Here is a 25,171-nt window from a genome sequence, read left to right as displayed (position 1 = left end):
TGCCACCCTTTGCTTGTCCCCAATCCTTATCCTTAGGATGGGTTCCCCAATCCCCTATAGGGATTGATTCCTCAATCTCATACAGAGATTGATGCGTTATCCCACAGAGACTATTTATAAGGAAACCTAAAAACCATAATTCCAATGTAATTATAATTTTACCCCAGTACTAATAATTAACCCAAACCCTGTTTCAATTATAAATACAACCAAAACTATAATTACATGGACTCACACAATACAAGACACACAAACCCAACACAAAGTCAGTTTAGCTGGTAATGATCTCCACCTCTTAGTAGAGGTCCGAATTTGAACATTCCATATGATATATGTAATAGTCTCCATCCCCTTCTCTTGTGCTCTGGACTGGGGAGTACTGTCCAAAACCTTCTGAACCACAACCCAATTATCTTATTCCTAACCTATTTTGGATATGTACTAAGCTAAGTATGGTTAAGTTTAGATGTTCTAAGACTTGGATTAATATCTTACGGAGATGAAGTTCTCAAGCACATGAATATGTAAGTAGTTTTGTTTTAATTTAACATTGAAAAAAAAAAAAAAAAACTTTATATAGGTGTTCATCTATTCAAATTTTTTTTAAAAAAATTCATCTTCAAATATAATCATCAGGACTAACTAACATTGAAGGGTGGCAATTAGAACCAGAATGGGTTCAATTTTGTTTCTAAAAATGAGAGCTTATAGTGATTAGAGAGAAATAAAAATTATGTAATTTGACATTCTTTTATATGACTTTTCATTAGCATTACTGCGGACTATGTCCAGGCAAAGGAAGACCTCCAAGATCAAAGTGCATTTCATCATCAATGGTTAATAAACCAGCCAAGAAGTCTTTTATGTGGTTACCCTCCAGATAGCTGTGTGAACAATAAATCTATAAAGCTCCATTTCTTGCAATTTATCTCTACCACAAGGTCTTTAGAATACCAATAGGACATTTGTTGAGCACCCAAGATCATTTGAATAGCTTCTTTAGAGTCAGAGTGGAGTCGTATTCTTTTTTGATTTCATGTTGTCTTGCCATTTCTAAGGCCTTTTGAAATGGCCATGAATTCCATCAGAACAATTTGATTCTCTTCCATTGCACTTGTCACTACAAAGAAGACCTTGCCTTTATAATTCCGACCCAAAAAGCCATAGGCACCTTAGCCTTGTTGGAGGGAACCATTGCGATCGACACATAACCATCTAACATCTGGGGGGTTCCTACTTAATTGACTTCAAAATGGGAAGGCAATAGTTAACAATTATCCTTCACAAGAAGGTTTGATTCTGAGGGTTATTAGGAATTGAAATAGGTATATCTGAGAGCCTGTGTCGTGCATCCATAATGATCTTTCGAGCAACTATATTAGGGGCGTTGGATGAGTTCTTAAAAATTCTCATGTTCCTCTCACGCCAAATGCGTTAAAGAGTACAGCAAAGATTGAATTTTTGAACCTGATTTTTCAGTTCGTTGCAGCAGAAGTGCTCGACCAACCATTGAAGCTCATCCTTCCAAGATTGTTTTGGAGAAAAGCTGTAACCATTGACCCCCAAGATCGAGCTCCAAACTCACGAAGAATACAAGAACACCAACGGGACACCTTCACCGAGCCTCTTTCCCTCAACTAATCACTCTTCACTCTACTAAATGCTAACGCAAATTAGGAAAGAAAGCAGAGCCCTTAGAAAGAAAACCAAACTAGCCGCTCCCACAGAGTCCAGGAGTCTCGATCTCAGAAAATTATAAAGAGTGATAAGGGTGAGCCGTTAACACTGTCATCCAGTCCATCAACATAAACTGCACAAAAGTCCAAGCTGAGAATGTTCCCAATCTCCTTTAGAATCAGCACCAGCTTCCCATGCCACCAAAATCTAAGCTTCAATGACGACGGAAGGTGTGGGTTCGTGTTAGGGTTTGGGGACTTGGCGTGTTTGCCGAATGACATTGGCTTTTGGGTTTGGCAGTTCAAGTTGGAGCACCACTTCTGAAATGGGTTTCTCTGTCTCCAAGCCTGGCATCGCCGTAAGTTCGGTTATGCTGATTTTGCTTGGGAGCAGCGCTACTCCGAGCAGTCAAAGGTCTAATGTATTTTGGAGTTCAGAGCAAATATGAACCACTGAGTAAAGTGTTCATTCAATAATCCAGATTTTCTCTGGACCCCAAATTGAATTTGGGCAGTGAGCTGTGAGAGCAAATAATGAGTGTAGGTATAGAAGCGATAATGGATTAGACATGTGAGGGAAAAATCGGCATTATAAAATAGTACATGCATAGAAAAGGGTAAGATTGGCATTTTGAATGTTTATTTACTGAATTCTGATGGCATAAGCATTTAATCCCAATTCTTATCATTAGGCGCATTTGTAATTGATTTTTTTTTGCTAGGTAGTCGATATAATTGATTGTAAACACAAAGGGTCTATATGTAATTTGACCTTTTGAATATAATTTTTTTTGGCTAAGAAATAAACAGGTATTTAAGACATATTTTCGGGTTGATTTCAATCATTTTTGCTATTGTTTGAGTTGGTGAACATATGGATGTTACCTTTTGTAGGTTTTAAAATACTTGAAATTCTGAAAAAATTTCATTTTCATTATTTGTTATAATGCAAGGTTAATCAAGGTCAGTCAAGGCCAACGTGGTTAATTAAGGCTAACTTGACCTTGCCTTTATAAGCTCATTGATTTAGTTATGTAATTCCTCTAGTGGGCATATATATTTAGCACGTATCTAAGACATATTTTTGTGTTGATGATTTCATCGACTGTGCTATTGTTTAAGTTGATGAACGTTTAAATGTTACCTTTTATTGTAGGTTTTAAAATACTTGAAATTCTGAAAGAGTTCATTTTCATTATTCTTTATAATGCAAAGTTAATCAAGGCCAGGGCCAACATGGTTATTAATCAAGGCCAATTGGCATCAACTTGACCTAACCTAGCCTGATTAGGATCAATAGGGTAGGACTGAAGTAGGCTAAACCTAGTAAGAACAGACTTTGGTTGAGACTTTTTAACCTTGAGACAGGATTAAGGAGGGCATGGGCTGAGCTAAAGGGCCCAACCCTGGCTTGTCACCCTTAGTATATAACTTAATTTTAATTGCTTCTTTTTGTTTTTTCATTATGTAATTCATATAGGGTTGCATAGGATCACTAGTGCCAATTTTGAAAAAATGATAATAGAAGCAAGTGAATGACTTCTACCAACCCTAGAGAGTCTAATATAAATTTTCTATAGTACTCTTAACAGGTTATTAACCATTGAAAAATTTTAAGCTTCATCATTTGAGTTATCCAATTATCTAGTTAGAATTCCTATTTTTTTTAATTTTTTTTTGGTTTGCCAATCCCGGTTTTCAAGGCTTTGTTCTGACTAATCCGGTGTTCGACCCGGGTCGCACACCTGACTGTGGTGGGTGAGTCTCCTAGCGGGGAATCCCTATTACTATTACCGTTAGTCTCAATTAAGTTTTTATTTATCTATTCTTACTATTACATTCACATCTTAAGTCTAAAAATATTATTCATGAACCATATCTCTCAAATTTTGTAAGAATTTTCAACTGGGAGAGGAAGAAATCGCAGAAAGTAACAGTAAAAGAAGATGGAGAAACAAGTCAACCGTAGAATTTTTAATTAAAGTTATTCTTGTTTTTTTAAAAAGTTTAACTTGCTTATATTGATATTTAATTGTTATTTTTTAATAATGGAGGGTATGACTGATATATTTGTAACCTATAGGGATTTGATAGATAAATTGAATTACACAGGGGGTGGTATTAATTTTAAAGGTTAGCTCTATGAAATTTCCTTTAAATGAGAAAAACAATACAGAGAAAGCTACAAAAGGAAAAAGAATTGAAACAATGCCCCTTAAATGAGTAAAAACAACAAAGAGAATGCTACAAAACGATTTGAAACATACTTGCAGAGGATCCAATTCCATTCTTGTTTTGAATCCTCAATTCTATCAACGGTTAACAGATCGACACTCCTTCCTGATCTCTCCTGCTTGCCCAGTTAACACATCAACCCTACCCAACCGAATCATGGCTTTCCCAAATTCCCTGTTCCACATTTCTGGATCGTTAGCCATTCTCTGTACTATTTTAAGACTTTTGGGGTTATTCACCAGGTCTTGATCGGAAAAAAGCAAGCCTCTCCCCTCCAATAGCTTCACATAGTAAAAATGATCAAGCTTTAAAGGGGTGATGTGATCCAAGTGCACCTGTGGATCCTTGTTAGTAAATTCTGGACAAGCTAGCTTCAACGTGTAAGCGTAGAGCTCATCGAGTTGTGGATCCATGGATTCAACTTCGCTGAAGTTATAAAGCCTATAAGAGAAAAAAGAGCAATGGGAGATTCCAAATGAATGTGAACCCGACAACACCACCAAATCATGCATGCTCAAACCCTTTCTGGCAAACAACTCGGACATCGTAGTCACGTTGTCCCTCGCTTTGGGAAGGTTTCCTCTTGTGTCGTTGGCTCGAGAAACAAGCCCATCACGGCGGCCGGCGAGGACTTTGTAGGGGCTGAGGCCGGAAGCTACAGAGGCGTCTCGGGCGGCGAATGCCACAATGTCGGCACATGAGACCGTTCCAGGGCATTCTTTCTCGAGCCGAGCTTTGGCCTCGTCGATGACTTCAAACCCTCGTACGCCCATGTTCGGTCTTGCTGTAGTCTCTGTGGGCTCCCCTGATGGGGTTTCCTTCAATAAGATCGAACCATCGCAACCCTGTTCCCAATAGAAAAAAAGAGCATAATGATTTGTTATTAATTGATCAACATGTGTTTGTTAAAAGGCCTCAAAGAAATTAATTTGGAAGAAGAGAACAAGAGAATTTGATTACATTGACGAAACAATCATGGAATTGAAGGCGAACAAGCGCAGCAGCGACACCAGGATCAGATCTGATAGCTTCCATGATGGCCTCCGTAATGATTTTCTCGGCATTGGGACATGAATGCTTATAGATATCGACGTGAAGTTGATGCCCATCTAGATTGCGATGGGCAGAAGCCAGAGTTGATGAACCACACAGCACGCAGATGATGGTTAGAATGACAATTCTGAGGGGCTCCAGCCTCCTTGCCATGGTGGTGGTGGTGGTAATGGCTTATCGACTCTGGCTGTGAAGGAACGTTGGGAGATGATATTAAATATTTGTTATATACAGACATGCAACGTGAGAGGCTCCAGTTTTATAGTTCTCTCTTTCTTTGTTAGCCACTCCAACAAGGTTCAAAGATTTTATGGTTGAAGGGACAGATTATTTTCGGCAAGCTTTTCTTTGGTAGAATTTTCGGGTAAAAATTTTCGGGTCAGTTTACGCGTACTTTAACTACATTCTCAACGATATAACTGCTATACATATAATTTAAAGATAAGACACGGCTTTGCCCCTAGTCTTGAAGGTATTTGAAAAGGACAGATTGTTATGTTAAGGTATTTTATGGATATCAATAGCTAAGTAGTTAAATTTATTGAAGTCAAATTGGCACTATAGAATAGGAAATGGGTGTTATTTCAACACTAGATAACAAGAAATTTTATACAAAGCTATAATCAACTTGAACTAGTGTTGACCAGTTCAAAACTAGATTAATTTTTCTCCCTTTGTTTGAAATTGAACTTCGTTTACTTTTGGCTGGAATTCAAATTCTTGACCTCATACTATGATGTGATTGCCTTTTATCAACTGGCAAGTCCCAGCGTTTTCTGTTAATAATGAAGGTACTATAAACAAACAGTTTCCTATCAATTTTTAGTCTTTGTTAGATATGAACTTAATTTCTATTACGATTATGTTTTGGTCAAAGAATTTGAGCAACAAAGACTCATTCAGAAGGAAGAAAAACAAATCAATTGATTGATCTTTTTTTTGGGTACAAAGACGCTTTTTATATATAAGGATAGGGATATTACATATGCCGCCGGTAGGAGTTGAACCCATGACCTCTCCATTGAGAAGCAGGTTCCTAACCATCCTACTACTCCTCCATTGGCAATTGATCGATCTTTAATCCTTCGATCTGGGAAGTGGCCAACTAGAACAGATTAACTTGGACACTTACAGATGCTTGACAATTGTTTGACTAAGGGCTTGGTTCATGAGCGGGCAAATACTAAATTAACTATAGATGATCAGTTATAATTTAATTGTTGGGGGAGAACGGTTCATCCAAAATTTTTCGTGTTTGTTGGATGCTTTTGAACCGGTCCCCTCCCTCCGCCGTTGGTCCTGGTTCCTGTTTCCGGTTTCTCGCTCGCAATTGTTTGACTAAAACAACTTAGCTTTACATTTACAAATGCTGGCAAATAAGAAGGTGGACATGGTTTGCTACGAGGCACAAGGTGCGAAATTTCGGTGATATTTTGAGGTGTTTGGCCAAAATTTGACCCCCGAGGCATTTTTGCCCAAATTTGGGAGTCCGGATCATCTTCCCAATAGCTATTGACTGCAAATTATAGGTGGCCCATAGATTAGGGTAATGGAATCTTTTTTTAAAAACATTTTATTATTTTTTACTTGTGGGTCCCACATAGTTTGTGTTATATAGCTATCGAGTACTCCCGGTCAAGGAAGATGATCCACACTCCAAATTTGGTGTCTACCTTACTTTGATGCCAATAAACACACTAAAATTGCTGATTTTGCGTAAAACCTCACACAAATTGGCGTTTTCGATCAGCACATAACAGACTGTATATGGGTAAAATTGGAATTCTATAACATTATTTTAAACAATTGAAGCAAAATAAATATGCACAAGACAATAAACGTCATTATAAAATACTAGTATACAAATATCACTGAGTATATACCTGTGCTGACACCACATGTATCATGTCAATACCAAGTACTATGTTTAGTGGATCCATTGGTTGTGTGTCTTATGATCTCATGATACAAGGCCCAAAGGCTACAAGTATGAGCTTCTCCTCCATTATTGTTTTAAAATCATTCCATGCCATTTCATGCTGATCGTTATTGAAATACAAATAAACCAAAGCTTTATAATTGGCGTTATCTATGAATGCAAAACTACTCCCATTAAGGGAGTAATGTGAATAAAGATATGGAAGAGAGTCAAGAGACCCTACTGGTGTAGTGGTTCTGGTGTTGGTTCATATGATGGTAGGTTTACATCCAAAAAATATTGATAAACTGCCTCCAACATAGCAATTGTCTCTAGATCATTTCCTTTTTTTGTTCATAATTTTTTCTCTTTCTTTATATTTTATATTAATATTTTAAAATTTTAAAAATGAAATAATTATTTATTAGGTGAAAAAATATTCAAACTCTATGAGTCTATAAATCAACCCATGGAGATCCACATATATTTTTTTTAGCACGATACAACACAGATATCATGCAAAAAGTAAGCATTTACACTATAGAAAGATACAATTTTTTACGTTTGAATAAATAAATAACTTACTTAGTGAAAAAATTCCAACTCCGTCAATTTGTAGATCGGACTACGTTGTTCAACATATATGAATTCCATACCATCTAACAACATTATAACACACATTTTGAAAAAAGAATCTTTGGAAAATAATGATTACTTATTAGATTAAAAATTTCACTAGACTCCTAAATTTGTGTAAAATCTCGCTTGATCGTCGTAAACATTGCCATACGCATCAAGAATGAAGCAAGACCTACAATTATATGCTGAAGATCGGACGAAAATATGGCAAAAATGACAAGTAGGAGAGAGAAGATTTGGGGCAGCTCTGGAGAAGAGAGAGAAAATCACAAAATTTGATGATTCAGAAGAAAATCTGCGAAATTTCGGAATATATCGCCGAAAATATGTCCACTTTCGGTAATATTTCGCAAAAAATGGCCAAACGATTGAATTTATGGCAATAAATTGCGAGATATGGCCAAAGACTCGCGATACATCACAATTCCGAGTTGCACCTACCATTGCGGGTCGCTATTCAGTATTTCACCAAAACGGGCGAAATATTGTTCCTAGTTGGCACTTAGCACTTGGCAAGTAAGTGCCGACCAGGATTTTGCTTGGCAGCAGTGCCTACGTGGCACTACTCCAAGCAGTGAATGGTCAAGATGAAAAGATAGGTGTTTGATTAAATCGTGGTCGTAGATTTTACCCACGTGCAAGAAAACTAATTTTAAGTGATAAAAGACCCGGTTCAGTTTGCACGGTTCACAATGAACCATTTCAAAATTAAAGCTCTATTGAAAAAAAAAAAAAAAAAAAGTCGTCTTCTTTCTTTTCATTGTTGCTGCTGAACCTAAGTCGGATGAAGAAAAAATCAACCCATCACATACCTGATTTAGACGTTTATCAAAAATCCCTCAAGTACACTTACACGTTCATCGCTTAAGCGTCAACAAGCACGGCTGCAAGTAACCTGCAGCGGAGCTCTGCTCCACGGCTCTCTGAGACACTGACAAACTTGCAGATGCAGCTCTAATCTCTGCGTTTCTTCCTCGTTCTTCACTACAAGTTGTTTTGATCTCATTCCTGTTCTTCATTTCAAGCTCTTTTCTTTTCGAAGTAAGTTTGGATTCTTGTTTGCTTTCGGTTCTGCTTTCCTTGCATCTCTCATGTTTGATGTTTCTATCAGTTGTACCGAGTTTTATGACCATAAAGAAATTTCCTTTTACTTCCCTCAGTTTCCTTGTTTTCTTTCTCTTTGCCAATCTCCATCATTTCTCAATCCTCATTGCTTAAAGCAGAGCTTGGGAGGGAGAGATTCTGGTGGCTCTAGGTAGTGGTTCTGCTTCTTTTTCTTTGACGCAGAAACCACTGATATTTGAATCTTATTCTGTTATTTTTCAATGGAGATGAGCAGTGATAAGTTATAACTAATAATCTCTTTCAAATTAACTGATTTTAGTTTTTGTCTTGAAATCCAGTAGAATTGCAGGGACAATCGGTTTGAGGTCTCTGCCCACCGTCGGAGGTGGAAATTTTGTGAGCAGAGACATGGCGCCTGGTTATTGGATTTCGTCTCTCGCCTGTGCAACTTCTGATATCCAGTCGCCGGGGGAATGGTTGAGATTCATCTTCCTATCACCATGCCCTCAACGATCACTTTTCGCCGCCATAGATCTCATCTTCTTGTTCGTCTTCTTCGTCTTCACCGTCCAGAAGCTTTATTCCAGATTCCGCTCTAGTGGCATTTCCGAATCCTCTATCGAAAAACCTCTGCTCGAAAGAAGGAGAAATCATCTCAGAAGTACTCCATGGTTCAAGCTCTCCTTGATTCTAACGGTGTTGTTAGCAATCTCCGACGCTGCACTGGGCATTTTGACCGTCACCTGAAGCACCGAACCAGAATTGAAGACGACTTTTTTTTTATTTATTTTACTTTCAAATAGAGTTTTAATTTTGTAATGGTTCATGGTGAACCGCGAATTGAACCGAGTCTATTTTCACTTAAAATTAGTTTTCTTGCACATGTAAAATCAACGACCACGATTTAATTAAAAACCCAACTTTTCATCTTGACCATTTGCTACGTAGGCACTGTTACCAAGCAAAATCCAGTAGGTGGGGCGGGGGCGGGAACCGGCACTCCCGGAACAAGGCCCGCCCGGTTTATTTTCCCCGTTCCCGCTCGTCGGCAGTCCCCGTCGGGCGCTGCTGACGGCGGCTGCCGCCGGCGCATTCGCCCCCTGTGAAGAGCGGGAGTATGCTCACACGCACTTTCATTTCTTTACTGGCCTCTTTGCTTCTTCGCCTTTTGATAACCAAAGGTCTGTCCCTCCTCAGGTTGCTAAACTACGACAGAGTTTTCCATGGCAGGAATTTCGACACAAGCAAAGAGGTGCAACTTGTACGAGTTTGATGATCTAGTTTGATTTAGTCAGAATCATTTGATACCTTGAAAGCTTCAGATGCAGCACCATGAATCTGAACAAACTCCTGAAGCTAATAACATCATTAACATCCTGCATTTAGAGTTTGTAAAATCTAGTATCATACAGATTCCTAATACAACATATATATGAACATGTCAGAAGTTTAGCGTCCAAAACATGACAACATTACATACAAGTGAAATTCTCTCTGCTCACGTTGTTGATAACGCATCAAGGCAACAATGACAGTAGTTCTTTCCTCACTGAACAATATCAATAGAAGCAACTGATGGTAAACATGGACATAAATCCAGAGACGATGTCATGACAAACATCAGAGTAAACACTGGTTTTTGGATGTGAACAATCTAAATTAGCACCTTGGACCTTATGATAGTATAAATTAAGAAAGCAAAACTTTTCTCGGCTTTGGAGAAGCAGCACTTTCTCAGTCGAGCGAACCCAGAAGATTAGGAGGGTTATGTGATATGAATCCACACATTCAATTGAAACGATCGAGCACAGTCGCTCTCTTTAAATTCAGAACACTCAGTTCAGTTGAATGAGTGACACAAATCCAATCACATCAACATCATTTGGTGGTTCAGTAGAAGGATTCTGCAAATCCAATCGCACCAACGATGATCTTGTTCAAGAATTGAAGTTCCACCTTATCCTGAGCACGCACTGTTACTAGTAACGCATAATTGTCAACAACCCAAATGGGCATATTTTAGTGGTTCACTGGTTCATATGATACACGGTGGTTCAAGATAAGAGTACACAGCAGTCGATTCAAGATAGCAAATGCTTAATGTGCTGAGGTCTCATACCATTCTCCAAAAACACAGAGCTGCTCATTGAAAGTACACCTAAGCTTAGTTAAAGGATAAATCCATCTGCAAAACAGATGTACTTTCACTATAAAATGATTAGTTTCAGCATAAAAAAGCAAGCAACCTCTATTTGTAGGAGTAGAATAAATTTTGGAAGAGAAGTCTCTCCACGGCCCATGAAGATAGGGTCTAAACCAGCCTTTGTTTTCATACCACATGTAAAATGGCCTCTAGGCTGAAGCTATTTCCAGGGGCTGTGTAGAAAACTTCTTCCCCCCCCAAAACCCAAAAAAAAAAAAAAAAATGTTGATGCACCAAATCTACTTACATTGGAGAAGAGGGCCTAAGAAATTTTACTGTTGGACAATATAAAGCTCTTGCTTTGTTATATTGAAGCGTCCAATAATGTTCCCGGGCTCCATCACAAACTGCTCCTGAAAGGTTCCCATCCTTTTGCTGGCCATGTCAAGTGAAAGATCTTCAAACTTGGGCATTCCCTCTAATTGCACTCCTTCTCCACATATAAGGAACTGGTTCCCAATAATAAATGACCCTGATACACGAATTGCAATTCCATGTTGACCATGCGCACGACACTGAAGTTTCTCCACAACATGCACAAGCTTTTCACTGGGCCAGTCACCAGCTAATGACCTTCGTAGATTTGACAAAGTTGCAAAAATATCATTGGCGCCAATAGATATTTTCTCTGAGAAACTAGCAAGGAAGGAGGTGTGATTAGTAGCTGTCAGGAATATTTCAAAGTTACATTCTCTATATATCATTTTTCACTAGCATGTAATCTAAGTGATTAACCCTATTTCTACTTACTGTTTACCTTTACGCTACAAATCTTGAAGAATTTCAATTAAAGAATGCAAGGAGCTCATTCTTGTCAATGTAACCAATTTCCTGAAAATAACAGTTTCTGCCAACTTCAGATGCCACCGTTCATTTTTCTAAAATGCTATTGCCCTTGTGTTTCCTTACCATTGCAGGTAGAACCCTAATAATAAATCATTAATTTTAAGTTAAAATCAGTTATTGTTCACAAGAACATATTAGAGACCCCAAAATTGCCCTCCTTGGAGCAGTTGACAGGAGATTGTAAGCATTTTCTACTCCACAAAACTAGGTCTACATCAACATGCATTCAATGCTACTATTGATTTTTATCCAATCTTTAAATTTTCATCAGGACGGCACTCATGCCTCACAGAAAAGGAAGAATGAGTGAAAAGTGTTTTGCTCAAATAGTTAATGATATTATTATTTCAATAGTCCAAGACGCAAGTAAAATCTCAAGAAAGGTAAGAAACTAGGAGAGGGTCAAGCTACAATTTACACCCTTACAGTAAAACAATCAATGAGGCCTCATTCCAGCTAATCATTATCAATTACTATCTAACAAGTGTCACTTGAGGAGGTGTATGGAAATCTCTAGTACCTGAAAGTTGAGGATGCATCATACAAGTTCTTTGTATGATGCCAGAGCTCATCAGGTCCATCAAAAAGTAAGTAGTAGTGCATAGTAAGCATCTGTGAAGCAAAAATAAAATATTAAAAGTGACACCCTTTTTTTTTTTCTTTTTGTTTTTCTGTTTTTTTTTTTTTGGGGGGGGGGTGGTAAGTAATTGGCATTCATCTTAATACCAGAACTAAATGGTAATTGGAGGAAGAATAAAAACGTCACAGAAGTAGCTAGGATACTCCAAATACATTCCCATTCTCTTGACATATTTAATAATTACATTCGTGAACATTTTGAAGACCTCTAGCTTTTCTCTTATGATAAAGTTTCCATTTCGCAAGAACCAAATAAAAGTCTCCTAGTGACACTAACAGAGAGGGACAACTCTACTATTTTCAATTTAGAAATTAATTTCGAGTATCTCGATACTTCTTGTTTCAATCTCCAAAGACATTCAGTACCCTGGTTCAGAGAATCTGTCATGCCCTAGGTGAACCCTGTTGAGAAATCGAAGGATGAACAAAGGCAACAGTTATATATTTCTACGAACATAGTGGTTTCAGTTTTTCACTGATAAACCCAGTGTGTTTACATAAACAACTTAGATGCAATTTTCCAACTTTTTGAGGCATTAAGAATTTTCTCCATGGCATGGAGTGGATCCCAGGCTTATGTTTCCCATTTGATAGCCATATCTAAATTCAATTCATAGAGACTGAAAAATCGAAGCACATATTGAAGGCAATATTTATTTGAAAATTGCCAATATGACTATGACTTACGTCTGCTAAATCCTTCATCCTTTGCATTGGATCAAAAACTTTCCGGACGAATTCAGCTAGGTCTACTCCGGCATTCTCATTCTTCTTAATAAATGGATGTGAAAGGAGCTGCAAGACATTCAGAACCAAAACATAACTATATACTGTTGACAATCTAAAAACAAAAACTAACCAGTTTCTCAAGAATAGAATATAACAAAGATCATGTCTTAATGAAACAATTCAAATTTCAGGTGTTTGAACTGGTAAGGCCTTTTGATAACAATATATGGTTTTCCCAGTGAACTGACACATTTAGTCGCAGAGAACATATATTCAATTCCCATTAATGCTAATACTCTTATAAACAATGTCTTCTAGAAAGGAAGGGAGATATGCTCCGTAAACAATTTATGTGCAAGGGAAAGAAAGAACACCTGTTATGCTGGGAAAGCAGGAACATATATTTTGCTAGCCTGTAAATGCCTTCTGGCTTACCTGGTCAGCTGTTGGTCTTGCATCTGGATCCTTTTGCAAGCAAGCATCAATGAACGAACAGAATTCTGGTGAAAGTGAGTATTTACATGGTGAAGGTGATGGGTCATCCAATATCTACCATAAAAGTAGACAGGCTTGTTAGCTGCTAAAACAAACATGTGGGCATTAGAAGGAACAAAAACAACATGAAGTAGAAAATTTCCATCAGAATATGCACAAAAGCTCTCCCCCCCCCCTTCTCTTTGGGTGGAAGCAAAAGAGCATGTTAAATAGAACCAGGAAATAGTAAATTCCAAGACGAATACACTAGAAATTCCCTCTGATGTATGAGCAGTTGAGCACACATACATGAACGAAAAAAAAGAGAGGTATAAAATTTAAAACAACTTAGATTTGGGTTGGACAACAATCTGATATACTCTAGCAGTCTAGTGAGCCTTGGTGGCTGGTGCAATGGTAAAGTTTGCTCCATTGAGACCAAATTGTCAAGGTTTTCTGTCTTGGAAACAGCCTCCCTGTGAAAGCAGGGATAAGCAGAGTACATATAATGAAACCCCCACAAAAGTCTCCACACTGGTGGGAGCCTTGTGCACCTGGTACACCCTTTAGTCTAGCAGCCTAGCAGAGTGAATGACCCAGTTAAGTCCATTGATAGTTCAGCAACAATCACCGACACTCTCAACACCAAAACCACAATCACATATAGGAACAATGAACACAGAGTAAGATAGAATGGTGGAACTGCATCTTCATAAATCTCAGAGCATCACAGACAAAGGATTCTTTCATTAACATCAAAACAGCTTATATAAGAACAATAGCATACTCTATTCAACACCAAACCTCATCCCAGCAATCTCAGCCTGCTCTGCTCTACAGTCTTCACGCATAGCCTCTCTCTTCTCTCCCTCCCCTACATAACAGAGAACATTCCTAACTACCTGCTAACATTCACCCAATACCTCTTGCCAAGTGGACCATCTTCTCTGTTCCACTGTTGTATGCAAACACTGTAAACTGATTTTGTCCCTAGGTGTCCAACGGGGAGTGATTCCCTGTAGCAGCTGGTCATTATCCCATTCCTCCTATTCTTGCGCCCGTACACTTGAGATATTAGAGGCTTATCAGACCCTAATTCTCAACTGGGACTTGGAAGCATGCACAGGCACATGCGACGTGCAACCAACTCAAACAACCCCCCCCCCCCCAAAAAAAAAAAAAAAAATCCACAAAAAGAATTCTCTATTAACATGCAAGCATGAACATAAAGACAATGATGCAGATTCAAAATGTCCTGATTGTCTGGATTATGTATAGAAGATCTGACTGGGTTTCTCTGGCTCAACAGTGGCAAATGCTGAATCCATTTCAGTCCATGTAGACACAGGTCATTCCCATATCAGCTTGAAGATTCGATGTAGACAACAGAAGAACATCATTGCAGGTTACCAGATGTCCAGAACCGAATGCATCGAGGCCACCCATGGTAAGAGCCTTCCTATCTATCTAGGTTGAAGAAGATTGGATATGTTTTCACCCCTTGATTAGAATTTTGTAGCCAAAGAGTTCCAAGATAAGCATGAATTCATAATGTAAACTAAAATTGAATGAAGAAACTATTCAGATAATTAATTAAAGGTAATTCACCTGTAACATAAGATTAACAGGTCCTTCATTAGCAGTATATGGGAATTCGCCGGTACCACATTCAAATAAAGATAGTCCAAGGCTCCAAATGTCAGCTGGATATGAGTAGCTCTCATTTCGAATTCTCTCAGGGGACATATATGTAACAGTTCCAACGAAAGTAGCACACTGGTGAACCACATCCAACCATGTTAGCCAAATCTCTGATACTTTGGTCTTCATATCAACATGGCAGAAACATCAGCCATGAAAAAAAAAGGGAAAAAAAAGGACTCTCCTAGAAAACAAAATCAAATATAAGAATATCAAGTTATGGAGAAATATATGTCTAAGAATACATAAATATAGCACCACAAATCACTGACCATTGCCACCGAGTTCTCCAAACCAGCACTTATGCCAAAGTCAGTAATCTTTGGCTCCCCCTTGAGATTTATAAGCAAGTTTGCAGGCTTAATGTCTCTGTGAACCAAATGTCGTGCTCCATGTAAGTAGCTCAGTCCCTTGACAAATGACCCAAAAATAAAATATAAGCACATATGGAAGAAATATTTCATGCAACAAAATCAAGCCAGGCTAAAGGGAAAGCATGGGCTAAAATAAGATATGATGCTTACTTGTAGGAGTTTTTGGACCATAGCTGAAAGAACTGGTTCTGGTATACATTTTTTCACTCTCAAAACATCCGCCAGGGAACCTCCATCCATGTACTCCAAAGCTATGCTAATTTGTCCTGAATCTGGGGTATAAAATGCTCCATGGAATTCCACTAAACCCTGGTAACAAGGTGCCTCACATAATGTCCGTATCTCATTAAGAAGCTGCTGCCTTTTATCCTTGAATGCACCCACCCAAAAAAAAAAGAAGAAGAAGAAGAAGAAGAATTAGAGAAAAGAAAAGAATAAGGCAAGAGAAAACAATAGTTAGCATCTTCATCAAATTTTCATATTCAAATTCTTGAATTCTATTCCCTCTCAAGCCAAGTTAGGCACAAGTTAGTCTGCATGTACCCCAGAAGAAAACTTGGCCAGTGCAATTTCAATGTGCAGATGCAATACAAGGAAGATAATTACAACTGTAGATTATAAAAACTTATTCCATTTAAGTTTCTTATCCTGAAAACTATTTGTAATATAGTGCGCAGGCCTGGTGCATGGTTAAGTTGTGCTATTGCAGCTTGTTGATTGTATGTTTAAAATTTCGAAAAAGCCTCTCCTGCAAAGCAGCGGATACATAGGGCAGTGAACATTTGTCCCTCCCAAATCCTGCAGGAATCAGGAGCTTCACACACCAAGATGCTCTATATACTTCAAAATTCCAACACACAACGAATGCTCAGGTACTGTAAAGCCATGAGGGAGATGGATTTCATCTTCCAAGCCCATTCATGTTGACTTTAGAAGGTCATCCTAGAGATAATTGAAGAATTACACTATGGAAGTCATCCAAAGTATTAGCCAGTAAAGGCAGATGGAAACATACCGACTTTACCATTGGACACAAGAAAAAGAAATTTAGTGACATACTTAACTCTTTTATAAGGAGGTTGATCATAACAGAAATTCTGTGAAAAGAAAAGGTTCCACAAGCACTCCTGCGTCATCAAAATGCAACTATATTGTTTAGAATTTAAGGTCATGCTTGGTGCATTAGTCTAGTGCTTCCTTGCTAAATGCTTGATCACATGTTCAAGTCCTCAAAACAGCCTCTCTGGAATCAGGGTAAGGCCGCATACAAAAATTGCGCCCCCCCCCCCGGCGGAGTGCGTGGGGACTCTACTTGTGCAGAAGCCTTCGGCACTGGGTTCGCCCTTTTATAACGTATTTGGGAGAAATACAGCAAGTGTTAGCTCACTGTTTGGTAGTACAACTGGATGCAATGACTTCCAGAAAGCTGACTTATAAGGGCAATAACAGTGGTAGTTCCATTTTGTGATGTTCTCCACAATTCTGAGAAATCAATTCAAGCAGAATGTCTTTCATGTTTTTTTGGCAGTGAAATCATAGAAAGTAATGTTGTTTAAATAAATAAACAAGCTACAGTCCATTAGATAGTGAGTTAGTTCAACAGCATTCCCATGTCAACACAGGGTACCAGTGGAGAAGAGCATAATGGGACTAAATTTTGGATGGTGATCAATAACAATGATCCCTAATTGAATGGTCGCATAGTACTTGGTTACATCAGTGGCAGACGCAGACCATTCACCAGGAAATAACACTCCATACCACTTGTTGAACATGTCCTATTCTAGTAAAGAAAATACTTCCACGTTCCAGATTGGTCAAATATTCCCAAAACATGACTGTTATTGTAGCTGAATATTTTAGGTTGCAAGAAGGCAGTGTCCTCTGCATCTGCCCTACACAGTACCTAGACAACCAATTAAAGTACATGCTTAATCACTTCTATAAAATACATATACTAAACCTTAGATTCAAAACCATGCATATTCTCCATTAAATGCAACACAAAATGTTGTCCCTATGTCCCACAAACATGGTAGTCCTTTTTTTGGCTATCCAATGCTTATTTTTGTTCGTCTCAAAAAAAAGGTGGCGAGTTGTCATGAAGCTTACTGTTGTATCCCATAGCATTGAATGCTAGAGTTATTAACTTCCCAACTTTATGAAAGTAAATAAGTAATGGAAGTGACGTTGTGAATGGGGGACTTTAAGGCCTTAACCACTCCTTGACCTTGGGCTTTTGCAAACAGAAAAAGTCAAATCATGGAATGGAGTCATGTATTTAGACCTGCTTAAGGGACAGGGTGTGAGTGACTGCTCAAAGAGTCTACACACTATCTTAGCCAGGAAGTATATCAGTATGCGTGCAGGTGTCAAGACAACCCTATGAAAGGAAATTTGATCGCACGAAGGCAATGTTACCGCAGACACAAACAATCCTTTAGTTGAAAAAAAAAATTCAACAAAGATCATTCATTTAAATAAAACAGTAAATGTTCAAAGCAAGAAGAGCCAAACCTTTTCAAATATATTTATCTTCTTAAGGGCTAAAATTCTGTGAGTTGGTATATGGATGGCTCTCTGAACAACGCTACTTGCACCACTGCCTATGGCTCCAAATATACGCATCTCACGTGAAGCACATCGATATGTCTTTTCACTGTCATCAATTTCGTCTATAAGCCCAGATGACCGCTTGTGCAATCCAAGCTCATTGATGTTGTATATTCCACAGGATCTGCTTAGTAAGTTAATGGTCCCACCATCTGACACCTTCAAAAAAGAAGAAGGGTATCAGAGTGAACCTTGTCCCAAGATTTCCAGTACTTTGCATTCCTAAATAAAACACATAGAAAGATTAGGACTTACCATATAAGATTCACAAGGGTCCATCGGTGTTCCAGCTGAGAAGTCCTCAACATTGAAAAGAGGTGTAAGCTTCTTTTTCAGCTCCTCTAACCCAGCCATGTCAATTCACCACTTGTTTTCTTCTAAATAAATAAAACTGAAAATCGGCTTTCTCAATATCTGTGTTCCCCCACAATGAACAATCATCACCCATGCGACAGTAAGCCAGCATTACCCATAGATTTTAGTTGAACTACTGAATATCAGCAGCATAAGGGTACCTCATACTATAGGCTTACTTGAATAAAGGATTGCAGGGTGAACCCGATACAATTGGAAAGTATAATTGTTGTTGTCATAAAATAGACAATGTATCACATTTCCTATTTAATAAAAAATGGTTCTTTGAGAATTGAAAATGTGCAATATGACATTAAGGGCTCCAGCAATCTTCAAACATTTGTCTGTTTTATTTCCTTCAAAGTGCTACCCAGGCTGCTGTATTACCTTCTCTTTGAATATAGAATCCTCTTCTGACAAATGCAAAAAATAAGTCAAGATTTCCAATAAATCTAAATGCATCAATAAAATTAGTAAAAGCACAGAAAAATGTTAGCATTTATATGAAGAAACAAATGAACATATTTTTCCAAAACAGAGTTAAATAAGATCATAGTATTCTACAAACTCATGCATAATTCCAGAACATACTAAGTTTAGCGTCTTACCTGCATTTTCACTTGTATGTCAATGAATCAATTAAAATAACATGATGCTTACAAATTGATTTTGTTTTACAAAAAACTACTTCCATCAATTAAAACATTCTTCAAGCCAACCAAACTTCAATCATGACATTACAAATAGCAATTGATGATCATATTTAAGTGATCACCCTCCCCAAATTAATCTCAACCACGAGAGATGTCCTCTATGAACTCCATGAGTAATTAGCACTAGACTTTCCAACCACAAATCAAGCCATTCAACAGAAACATTATCTGGCACAAATTTCTGAAAATTGAAACCGTCTTGTGTTTAATTTCTCTTAGTTTATTGGCAGATCTGCAAAGCTATCAACTAATTAGTTGGCTGCCACACACAGCCAGGATCCCATTGTTTAGTTTTGCTAACAAATCAACACAGTAGAAACATGAAAACAGAAGAAATTGCAACCATGCAAGACAGAGATTCACATGGCTCACTCCTAAGAAGGAAGAGAGACTCACATGGCTGACTCCCAAGAAGGAAGTTGATAAGCCCCTTATAACTCACGTCTACAAAAGGAAGAATAAGAAGCGAAGCAGGGGATCAGCATCAGCAGAGAGCAGGGGGGCAAACCAATCAGCAGGGGGCATCCATAACTGAAACAGGGGCATACAGAGGAGTCTCCACGTGGCAGTGAAAGATTGGTTAACAGTGAGAGTTTGTTAGGGGAGTGGGGAATAAAAGGAGGCACGCGAGGAGTGGCAAAGGGGGGAGGAGGAGAAAGGCAAGGGAGCAAACAGAGCTTTTCTAGGAGAGGGCAAGCTCTCGGGCATGGGACTGATCATGTAGTGAGGAAGGAAAATGTAATGTGTGCTGGTTACAGAGTTTAGTTATTGTTCTTCTAATTCCAAGAACTGAATCTCATCAAATAGAATTCAGAGTTGTATCTATTGGTGTGGATTATCAGAGTTCATTGAATGAAATGAAGTTTATTTGGTTGCTGTCCTTACTATTCTGTAATGGTGAATGTTAGTAGTTATAGCTTCCATTAATGTTTGGGGAAGATTCAGGGTGACCAGAAGAGGGTCCTATCAGAAGGCTACGTCCATGGCTGAGCGACAGTCACCATTTTTATTGGGAAGACGATGAAGAGTATAACCCTATTTCATTCTACACTCACAAACAAAGAGAACTTCTACACATTACAAAGTACAAAACCTTAAGTCCAGGAAAAGACTAGAACACTCCAGGACAACTCCTTAACACTGGTATACGCCATTTTTTGGCCATTCTGGTAAAATGGCCTATTGAACATCCTGGTTGAATAGAAATTATGCTTCTCCAGTAACAAAATTCATTGTCCAATAGGGATGGATCTTATTGATCTAGCTAAATTAAATTTGTAAGAGTGAGCTTATATTGAAGTTACTATTAAAGATATAGCACCTCATGATTCAACTGGATGTGTGAACGAGACAATAAAATTCGGTGCGTCATGTCTGAGCAGTTGAAGACCATATCTTGATCAGAATTTTATATCCTAATACAGATCCGGATACAATTATGGTAACAGTTGCATATTGTTTTACATCAGACAGAGCTAGGTGACGCTTTACTGTACCCCTTTTCCAGTTTCTAATTTCAGCCACTATTAGGTAAAATGTTCAATTATATCTCAATTATTTTACTTTCTTTTAGTGTGCATTCAGCAAAGTTCTTTTTCTTTTCCCCTTACATATGGTCATATGACCTTCAATTTAGACACCTCTCAGAAAAAATCTGTGATGCAATCAGAGACAGAATAAGATACCTAACACATACTTCCGGCTCTTGCATATAAAAGCGAGGGATAGACAGTCCATTACAGCTGCTAATCTAATCATCTACTGACAGCAAAAACATTAACCAAGCTCAACCACTCTAAAAATCCAAAATCTTGAGCCTTCCAAGAACATAGGAATAACGCTCAAAATCAAATCGAAACAGTTGACTAGAGAATTCAAAACCCTAATTACTTTCCTACTTTGACATCCAAGCATACAAAGAAAGATGATCAGAAATGTAGCACGATACAGTGCAAATATCTATCAGAAAAAGAAAATAATTACAAAGGACAAAACTTAAGAAATCCTATAACTGATCTTGAAGCATAAAAGAGGAAAGAAAGAAGGAAAGGAATTTCAGTTGAGATCCACACTTACAGGTGAAAAAAACGAAGCAGAGACTGAAGCGGAAAAGGGAAAATTATTTCTCGATTATGATTTCGTAGAAAAGGAAAAATTCAATCTTTAATTTTCTGCTTCTTGAGCTCTTCTTTCTTACCCGCAAAATTCGCACCCAGCAAAGTGTAGGAGAAACAGGACACGTGTTCAGCTTTCAAGTCGACAAGTGTTCATCTGATCAGACTTTGTTAAGCTGCGCCTTCACTTGTTTTTTATGGGTAACTTAACGCCTTCATGATCCGTTATACGGGAACCGTTAACGGTCACCAAGGCGTGTTGTTGCAGGGGGGGGGAAAGGGGTGGGAAAAATTGGTCGTGGGGGGGGGGGGGGGGTTTGTGGGTCCCACTTTTCTTTCCCCAAAATCCCATCAAATGTGGGTTTCTAAGCCCCGCGGTTGACACCGCCCCCCCCCCCCCCCCCCGGAAGGAAAAGTAAGCCCAAATGAAGAAGAAGCAAAAGGAAACCGGCCGTTAGGTCGTAACAGTTATCGTTATAATTGTAATAACGGAATATTCAGCGCCACCCTCTTCATTATTCAATTTATCAATTAGATTTATATCAAAGACATCCCTATCATTAGAAAATCACACTTAAGTGCAGATTTAAGTAAGTAAAATATTTCAAAGGACAAGAATAATCTTAAATAACAAATCCACACATTTTTTTTCTTTCTTCTCCTATACTCTCAATCATAAATCTTCATAAACTTTGGAAGACATGCATCATAAATAATGTTTTTAATGTGGGAATAATATTGAAAATAAATGAATAAAAACTAATTGAAATGATAGTAATAGAGGGGTTATCTGATAAATTGAGTAACTGAAAAAAAACATTAATATTTAGAGGGTAATTCAAGGGATGGTGCTGAAAATTTTTTATTATAATAAAAACATTAGTAATTTTCATCTGAACCCACTGAGGTTTGATATAGATTACTTTTAGTTTTAAAAAAAGAGAACTTTGCATTTGTTTCCTAGTGTTATCTAAAAAAATCTCAATTAATGACTAAAACACCCTAATGTATTTTTAATCCATGTATTTATAATTTTTTCTTTTTACATTCAAGATTTTTAAAATTTTAAATTTACATGATGGAGCCTTTGGCTGAAACTAGATTTTTTTTATTTTATTTTTGGGTAGAAGGCTGAAACTAGATAGAAAACCCTTAAAACGTGAAAAAAAAAATATATATATATGTTCATTTATACCTTTCTCATTCTGATTACATTCACCAATTTGGCCAAGAATAGAGAACTGTGAAAAAACTCTAAAGAATAAAAAGAGGGGAAAACAAAATGGCTATTGGTGTGTCATTTGAAGATTTTCAAGTTATTTTATGAGACTACCAATTCCTTCATCTGAACCAGAAAAAGCTTCATGTGTAACATTTCAAGTATGATTTTCATTGCCATGTAAACTTCTACAAATAAATGGACACTTGATGACACCAAAATCAAATTTCAAATTCATCCAAATCTTAAAACATAGTTGGATAAAAAACTATTTGGGTTAGAATTTTCAGCCATTTGACAATTTTTAGTTTTGTCTGATGATCTTCCACCTTCCACTACTAGAAGAAAATCAAACCAAACTCAGGCAAAGAAACACAAACACCTAATGATTCGAAAGATAAATCGTAAGAAAACTCATCAAATCTCACATACATGAACTTTTTTTCCCCCAAAAAGAAGAAAGACATTTCATTTCACACTCCCTTTCCCTTCGTTTTCTTCTTTAGGGTTTCTTTTCCCCAGTTCATTGTTGTTGCCAAATTGGTGAATGTAAACAGAATGAAAAGGGATAGATGAACATCTTTTTTTCACATTTTAAGGGTTTCCATCTTCTTCTCTCATAGACTCAATCTTGTAAACTTGAAATCTAAGGAACCCTTGAATGTATAATAGAAAAAATATAAATACAACTATATTCTAGGCTTAAAAATATATAAGGGTATTTTAGTCATGAAAATTTAAAAATATCATTAACTAAGGTGTTTTTGGACACTACAGGAGAGGCAAATGCAAAGTTCCATTTCCTTTGGATTAAAATTGACATGGATCAAATCTTAGAAAACCCAAATGAAAATTACCCTAAAAACACCGTTATGTGAATTCATACTCTTAAATGTTTTTTCATGAGAACTTGTATGATAGGGGCTTCTATCCCAATTACTAGGAGCCTTGGTCTCTTGGACTTTTATTTCTAATGTAGGTTTTGATCCAACCCCTAGGGATGATTTACACTCTTCATTATGTGCTAACATCGTTAGCCCCTTGTATTTAGAAGTATAGATACTCTACCCCAGAGGGTAGAGAACTGTATTCCCTTCACATCCTTCCACCACATATTTACTACAGAGATCCACATTCAATCCATCTTGTCAGTGTCTAAAGATGACCCCCCCCATCATGACATGCGGATAGCACAATCCTCTACTTCTGGAAGAAATCTCTCAATGAGTGCTCGATGAATTATAGAATATAACTGTGTAATTTCAAATCGAATGACATTCAAAAGATTTACCTTAATTTATGGATTAAATATTTCACATGACTAGATCCTATAATTCATTAGACATTCACTGAGAGACCCCTTCCAAGTAGAGGATCCAAAGCCAGGATTTTTTGTTAGTTTTTTTTAATGTTGGTGGGCTTTATTCAATCATGATCACAAGCCCACCTAATATCCAAATTCTTTTTTCCTTTCCCTTGCTTCATTCCTTCTACTCAGCCGAAAGGAGGATAGATTGATATCATACCTAACATAATATTTTATTTGTTTATTGAGGAAAAGAAAATGGAGTATGGTTGAACTAAATGAGTGTGTCCTTTGACCTACCCAATTCTCCATATGATGAAGCTCAAGATTCAACTCCAACTCATTTCTGACTTTGCATACTTTTCTGGTTTCGAAATTATGAGACTTAGCAAATTAATCCAAATGTTCTTCTCTCTCACATGCATGTTCAAGCCAATTATTTCTTTTTCACTTGGACATTTTTCTTTATCATGGGCTTGGGCCGTCTGGGCTTGAGAGTTTGGTGGGTCTAATGGGCTACTTGGGCCTACTTCTAGGCCTAATCATCTTAATGCAAATTTTTTTTTTGGAACTGAGGTTCATCCCAGCTTGCGCACACCACGAATTACTTCCTCAAGGGGTGAGCTTTTATATTAATGCCGCCGAGTGGGTGCCCAAGACCTCCCCTAGGGAAGTTGGGTCTTTAACCGTTTTAACATACCACATTTGGCAATGGATATTAGTCCAAGCATGAGCTTGTTCCTATTATATAAATCTGTACAAAAAGAATTCATACAGAGACGTGTCCATATCAATAGGTACAAACATGACTACAAGCTCAGGAATTAGGAAATTGTTTGGGTGCTACACAATTACCTGCAACGAACAGTCAAGATCCATTTTTGAAAAGTGTGCTTTCACACTTTTGAGAAATGGGCAGTCAAGATCGAGATCTCGACCTTTTGCGGCACAGTGTTGTGTATTAATTGCACAGCAAGTGCGGCTAATTAGTTGCGCAACACTAAAGTCGAATTCGGAATCAGGAATCAAGTTCACATCCTCTCTACTCTGCCAGGCCATCCCCCCCATGGCCTGACTAACACATGGCTTGCCCGTGATACACAAGCAACCCAACCCAGAGGTCAGTGGGATGGGGGGAATGGTCTGCTTGGTTGGAGAGTATCTAGATTATTGGAAAAAAAAATATCCAGATATAGGTACAGTTGCCTGATGTCACTTTTCTCACACATTAGAAGGAGAGCCCACAAATACTGGTAGAATAAATCATTGTCAGTATATATTGCAATAAGTTAAAGTGGTG

The 25,171-nt window shown here is 37.8% G+C and overlaps 2 protein-coding genes across 5 annotated transcripts; both read right to left on the bottom strand.

Annotated features, from left to right (window-relative positions):
* Window positions 1–3,988: 3,988 nt before the first annotated feature.
* Window positions 3,989–5,290, bottom strand: LOC149007118 (peroxidase 5-like). Its single transcript, XM_089166909.1, has 2 exons — window positions 4,872–5,290; window positions 3,989–4,756 (listed from the first exon to the last, which is right to left on the bottom strand). Exons 1-2 carry the CDS (start codon window positions 5,115–5,117, stop codon window positions 3,989–3,991), a joined length of 1,014 nt encoding a protein of 337 aa, XP_089023035.1. The 5' UTR covers window positions 5,118–5,290.
* Window positions 5,291–9,889: 4,599 nt separating this feature from the next.
* On the bottom strand, window positions 9,890–21,504 carry MKK3 (mitogen-activated protein kinase kinase 3). 4 transcript variants are annotated; one of them, XM_089165133.1, is made up of 11 exons: window positions 21,430–21,504; window positions 18,421–18,932; window positions 18,070–18,324; window positions 15,703–15,921; window positions 15,451–15,588; window positions 15,086–15,253; window positions 13,439–13,552; window positions 12,962–13,069; window positions 12,156–12,247; window positions 11,037–11,425; window positions 9,890–10,793 (listed from the first exon to the last, which is right to left on the bottom strand). In XM_089165133.1, the coding sequence occupies exons 2-10, from the start codon at window positions 18,517–18,519 to the stop codon at window positions 11,062–11,064; spliced, it is 1,557 nt and encodes a 518-aa protein (XP_089021259.1). In that variant the 5' UTR covers window positions 18,520–18,932; window positions 21,430–21,504; the 3' UTR covers window positions 9,890–10,793; window positions 11,037–11,061. The 4 variants fall into 4 exon arrangements, with proteins under 4 accessions (XP_089021259.1, XP_089021256.1, XP_089021257.1 ...); XM_089165130.1 differs by having other exon boundaries at window positions 21,309–21,499; XM_089165131.1 differs by having other exon boundaries at window positions 9,890–10,771; window positions 21,309–21,499.
* Between the last annotated feature and the right edge of the window lie 3,667 nt (window positions 21,505–25,171).

This window comes from Hakea prostrata, chromosome 8 (genome assembly GCF_041222555.1).
Source record: "Hakea prostrata isolate BN-2017 chromosome 8, UWA_Hpros_2, whole genome shotgun sequence".
Lineage (NCBI taxonomy): Eukaryota > Viridiplantae > Streptophyta > Magnoliopsida > Proteales > Proteaceae > Hakea > Hakea prostrata.
The sequence above is the reverse complement of the archived record's forward strand: the minus strand, read 5'-3'. Positions and strand labels throughout refer to the sequence as shown.